The sequence below is a fragment of the Miscanthus floridulus genome, chromosome 2 (genome assembly GCF_019320115.1).
Source record: "Miscanthus floridulus cultivar M001 chromosome 2, ASM1932011v1, whole genome shotgun sequence".
Classification (NCBI taxonomy): Eukaryota; Viridiplantae; Streptophyta; class Magnoliopsida; order Poales; family Poaceae; genus Miscanthus; species Miscanthus floridulus.
Window position 1 is genome coordinate 68,078,605 of NC_089581.1, and position 4,722 is coordinate 68,083,326.

The 4,722-nt window shown below is 43.1% G+C and overlaps 1 protein-coding gene across 3 annotated transcripts; it reads left to right on the plus strand.

The window, feature by feature from the left end:
- Positions 1–374: 374 nt before the first annotated feature.
- On the plus strand, positions 375–3,971 carry LOC136539056 (uncharacterized). 3 transcript variants are annotated; one of them, XM_066530983.1, is made up of 7 exons: positions 375–560; positions 717–755; positions 862–979; positions 2,047–2,106; positions 2,749–2,857; positions 2,969–3,194; positions 3,325–3,971. In XM_066530983.1, exons 1-7 carry the CDS (start codon positions 504–506, stop codon positions 3,493–3,495), a joined length of 780 nt encoding a protein of 259 aa, XP_066387080.1. In that variant the 5' UTR covers positions 375–503; the 3' UTR covers positions 3,496–3,971. The 3 variants fall into 3 exon arrangements, with proteins under 3 accessions (XP_066387080.1, XP_066387081.1, XP_066387082.1); XM_066530985.1 differs by having other exon boundaries at positions 388–532; XM_066530984.1 differs by lacking the exon at positions 2,047–2,106.
- The last annotated feature ends 751 nt before the right edge of the window (positions 3,972–4,722 follow it).

A 4,722-nucleotide genomic window follows, 5' to 3' on the forward strand; every position in this document is an offset into this window, starting at 1 on the left:
GTAAGTTCCCGCTTACCAATCGTTTCTGTCTATTTTCCGATCGTATTTACCTGTTTTCGTATTATCATTTATCCTGTTACCGTTTTCGCTCCCGGCTGTCCGGCTTCTGCTCCCGTTTCCGTTAAAAAATATGAAAACGAAAACGGTAGAGATATTTTCCGTTCGTTGTCGTCCGTTTTCATCCTTACATGAGATGTCACAGCACAGTCGCTAGACACCCGAACTTGCAGTGCCAAACTTTTTAGTTTTATTCACAAGGACTGCTTAATAAAGGTATCCACATGTCCTGGCCAACTGGAGGCCCCGTTCTCGCGGTCCAACAAGGCAGTGGCTCTGATCAAATTAACAGGAAGCAATTGAGCCCAATGCCATCAAAGAGTCCGACGAAGAAAGGCCCAAATCAAACACAAGACGCTCATCCTTCGTCTTCGTCTTCCTCGCCGCTCTCTGCGCTTGGGAATAGCCATCAACCCTACGACTACGAGTAGCGAGAGAGAGGAGAGATGGCGGGATTGGCGGCGCAGCTGCGGAGGTACTATTTCGGCCCCCCACCTGCCAAGGTTCGCCGGATCGCTCCCAGAAATGTTCTTGGCTGCAGTTCCCAAAAAAAAAAAAATCCTCTTTCATTCCAAAATCATTTCATGAACAATTCTCCCCAAATCCTGTTCACTTCCTTGGTTGGGGGTTGACGGGGTTCTTTGTTGCTAATGAGGCAGGGGGTGATCCAAGATCTGGAGTGCGCCATGAGGACAAAGGTAGGCTCTTCTGCTACGCGCACCCCCCCCCCCCCCCCCCCCCCCCCCCCCCCCCCCTAAAAACAATAGAATCTTATCGCTGAGCTGGATTTTTGTGATGGTGTAGGGCGGTTTAACCCCCGAGGAGGAGAAGAAGCTCGAGTTTTGCAAACTCCTTCCAACTTTTTCCTTCGTCGTGGGTTCAGGATTGGGCGCTTTCGTGGGGTGGTTCGGGTTCGACAAAGGTTGCTCACTCCCTCACCTCTCGATTGATAATATTATTATATGGGATGTGCTATTTTCAAGTCGTGGTAAACAAGGAGCATTCAGTTAAAACATGTCATTCCTGAGAAAGCGATAATATTGTGTCAACAATTTGGGAGCACCAAATTGTGTTGAAAACATGCCAGGAGCATGGTTGCAGCCTTGTATATCAAGGTTAGAACTTAAAATAGTATTCAATAGCCATAAACCATCCAGGATGGGGACTGGGGAGGAGAATGTTTCTAGATAATCCATTGAATATTAAAGTTCAAATGCTGGTAAATAGGACTCTCTCTCTCTCTCTCTCTCTCTCTCTTTTGTAAAGAACCGCGTGTCATCTGACAAGCAACATTATTCCATTCTTATGGCTGTATTTTGAGAGCTCCTTCCCTAAATGTTGCACCATGGATGCTGTTGTTATGCTGTTATCAAGTGAGCACGTCAGGGCAAATAAGTTATATTCTGCTTTTGTTATTACTCCTACTTTTCAAGGATATTGATATGCTTACCCTGCGCCTGCATTCTGCCATTGTTATTACTGTCCAAGGATATTTGTATGTCCCTACCCTATCCTTTTCCTAGCCACGGTGAATATGTTACTTTTGGAGCATTTTGGCATAGTTTATGTTTATAGCAAATTTGGCTATACTGTTAATATTATTAGGGGAAATACTGTGGGTATGATGCATGTATGCAGGCACAACTCCCTCACATTTGAGTGTAGCCTTGGGCCACATGAAGTTCTGGTGCCTCCCGTGATTTGCTCTTGAGTGCAGTCTTGCTTGGGTTGTAGAGTTTGTTGTAGCAATGTTATATTAGTAGTGGGGCTTGAACATTATAATTACTGTTTTCTTAACGAGTAAAATAAGTCTCTATATGGCCAATGCATTTATTGGTGGAGAGGGACAAAGCAAGTCATCAGATTTTGACTGCAGTTGATTATATTAAGTGTGGTATAAAGAAAACCGCAAAACTGTCATTGTTAAATTTGCCTTGCAGACAATAGCTATTGGTACCAGATGCATGCTTACAAAATTTTGGTGTGCAGGAAACAAATTGCTTGGGCTTCCACCTAATCCCCGATTCATAAGATTTTGTGCAGCCTATGGTAAATCTCTAGGATATTTGACCTGGTAGTGATACCTGTATAATAATTTCATGCAAAGGCATAGCCAAGCTATGTTTAGATGAGAAACAAATTAATAATTTCTGCCTCATTCATAGTGAATGTGGCTCTTTTGTATTGATGGCAGGATGAGTCAACATGATTAGGAAATACCTACAATGAAACCTACCCAATTAACAATGATTATGATTATTCACATATCTAATATCTAACTAACACTGCACTGGTAGGCCCCAGATGAACAGTTAGCCATAAACAATACTGCTATTAGAATGTAATACAATTTTTATTAACATTCAATACTTATACATCTTAAAATAGAAAACACAGGTAGCATGTAGAATACACTAACATTAAATGTTTGTTACTGATTCATTCTGTAAGATAGTTTTTATGCTCCAAAGTCATGTACCTTTTATGCTGCCATCATTTGCTCATGAAGTTATAATAGATCCATGCTGTAGTTGAAAGCAAACAGATAGCTAGTTAGGTTAAGACAGCAGTAGATGGGACCATTTGGCATAAAATATTGGATGCATCGACCCTTCAACGTTGATATGTTGCTGCAGAATCATTTTTCATCATTTTCATTGAAAATGTGAATTTATTGAAGCTACTTATCAGGCTGCGCTTATTTCGCTGGGAAGGGATTGGCTCGTGGAATCATGCATGACTGCCCTGCAGTGCTTTTAAACACGGAAGAAGGACGGATGAAGATGGAGCTAGCTAACATGTGTGGTTTGTTAAGTAGCGATTCTTTTTCTTTGGCACTGAGACTTGGGTGTTCCAACTAACTACTTGTTTCATTAACATCATGCTTGCTATTTCCTTGCTTTATTAACAGAATACTCAATAAGCATAGTGATGATGCATACCTGGTCAAAGTTGTGAAAAGGCACTTTTTTGCCGAGCATCTGTTCGATGATCTGCATCAAGATCAACCACTTTTCAGGTGGCACCCACGCCATTCGTATATCGACAGCGCCTTTGTAGAAAGAATGAAGGAAGCTGAAGCTACCAACTCTGATGATGAGGCTAGATCAATTTCAAGAGAGACAAATGCGAACACTGTGAGTTACTAGTTTACCAATAAGTTTACAGTTTGTCAGAAATGCGACTACTTATTTTCTAGGTGCAGTTTGTCTATCTAGGCTTTAGAATGTTCGGCTGCAAGATGACACCTTTTTTTGTTGCCTTCAGACACCATTTGGAGATCTGATGGAGGACTCTTTGGCTTGCATACTCGGTTCTCCCGGATGCAACATGGAAGGCAACAATCCCCCAGAAAAGATGGGCACTGTCCTGAAACGAAGCGAGCCACGAGCTCGTAGAAGATGTCGCAGGCATCATCATCGGCATGCTGATGAGTGATGACTAGTTTGCTGTTTTGTGAATGTTGGGTCGAAGTGCTGTGGAATACCGTAGACCTTAGTTTTTTATTTGAGCCTCATGCCCAGAAAAGAAAAGAATGTGAAGGTCCATAATCCAGACAGAATGAGCATGCTGCCTTCTAACATGCTTGTATTCAGTGGGGCAAAAAAGAAAAGAAAGATTGGCATATAAGCATTGAAGTACTAACATACAATTGCTGACTAGTGCATGTTTGGATTGGGGGTCTTTCATTGGAAGGTTTTGTATCTAGTTCGAATTTGAACTAGATCAAGAAACCTTCCAGTGAAACACCCTCATCCACACAGACCTTTTTCTCTTCTTCGGCTATTATCTGATGGGCCTATACTGTACTGTACACACTCTGCTGCCAAGCTTTCTTGTAACAGCAAAGATGACTGCTATCTGGTACTTTAAACTAAGGCAATGGCATATTATATATCTACTGCATAGAACTACTCAAGAGGAGTTCAACACAACTTGATTTTCTATTTTGTGAATTTTTTTGGTGATTTTCTATGCATTTTAGAAGTTCAGCCGATTTTTTCTGCAGAAAGAAAAGATTAAACCATAAAGGACAGAAACTTTGCAAAGGGAACCCTAGGTTCTATACTAATTAACCTGCAGCCCTGTGTTACTGTTTGGCATTGTAGCTATGAATCATGGATTTCGTATCCGGAACCAGTTTCTAATTCTTTTTCCTCCTTCAACCTACGGACGCAGAGCAGCGGAATGGGCACTGGATGGCTCGATTTCGGCCAGTCTGCGCCGGTGACTGTAGAGGGAGGGTGTTGGCAGTGGCGGAGCTTAGTTAGGGCCATGGTAGGCCATGCCCCCCCTCCCCCCTCCCCTAAGTTAGAGAACTTGGTAATGGAAGTCTTAATTTAACCACTTTAAGTCATAATAAAATACTAATATGCCCCCCTCTCATTGCATTTCATATCAATATTGGCTCCTCATTTTATGCCCAAGCTCCACCACTGGGCGCTGGGGTCAAGCTCCACCCGCGGCTGGTTCTGGCTCGGCCCGTGCTGGCTGGCGGCGACCTGGTCACGAAGGCCAGGCGGCGGCCCAGTGCAGCGGCGCTCCAGCTGTAGAAGGGGCAGGGGAGGTGCATAGAGGTAGTGGTGGTATGATCGACTGCATCCGTATTTGTTTTGGAGATTGACCCATACCTATCCGTATTTGGAGGGATGTCAGATCGAACGT

What these genes read in the sequence shown, in the direction of transcription:
- LOC136539056 (XM_066530983.1), top strand. Translation starts at nt 504, where the DNA reads ATGGCGGGATTGGCGGCGCAGCTGCGGAGGTACTATTTCGGCCCCCCA. An exon ending in GTGGTTCGGGTTCGACAAAG is followed by an intron (nt 980 to 2,046) that starts GTTGCTCACTCC and finishes TTTGGTGTGCAG; the next exon opens with GAAACAAATTGCTTGGGCTT. An exon ending in AAGATTTTGTGCAGCCTATG is followed by an intron (nt 2,107 to 2,748) that starts GTAAATCTCTAG and finishes GCTACTTATCAG; the next exon opens with GCTGCGCTTATTTCGCTGGG.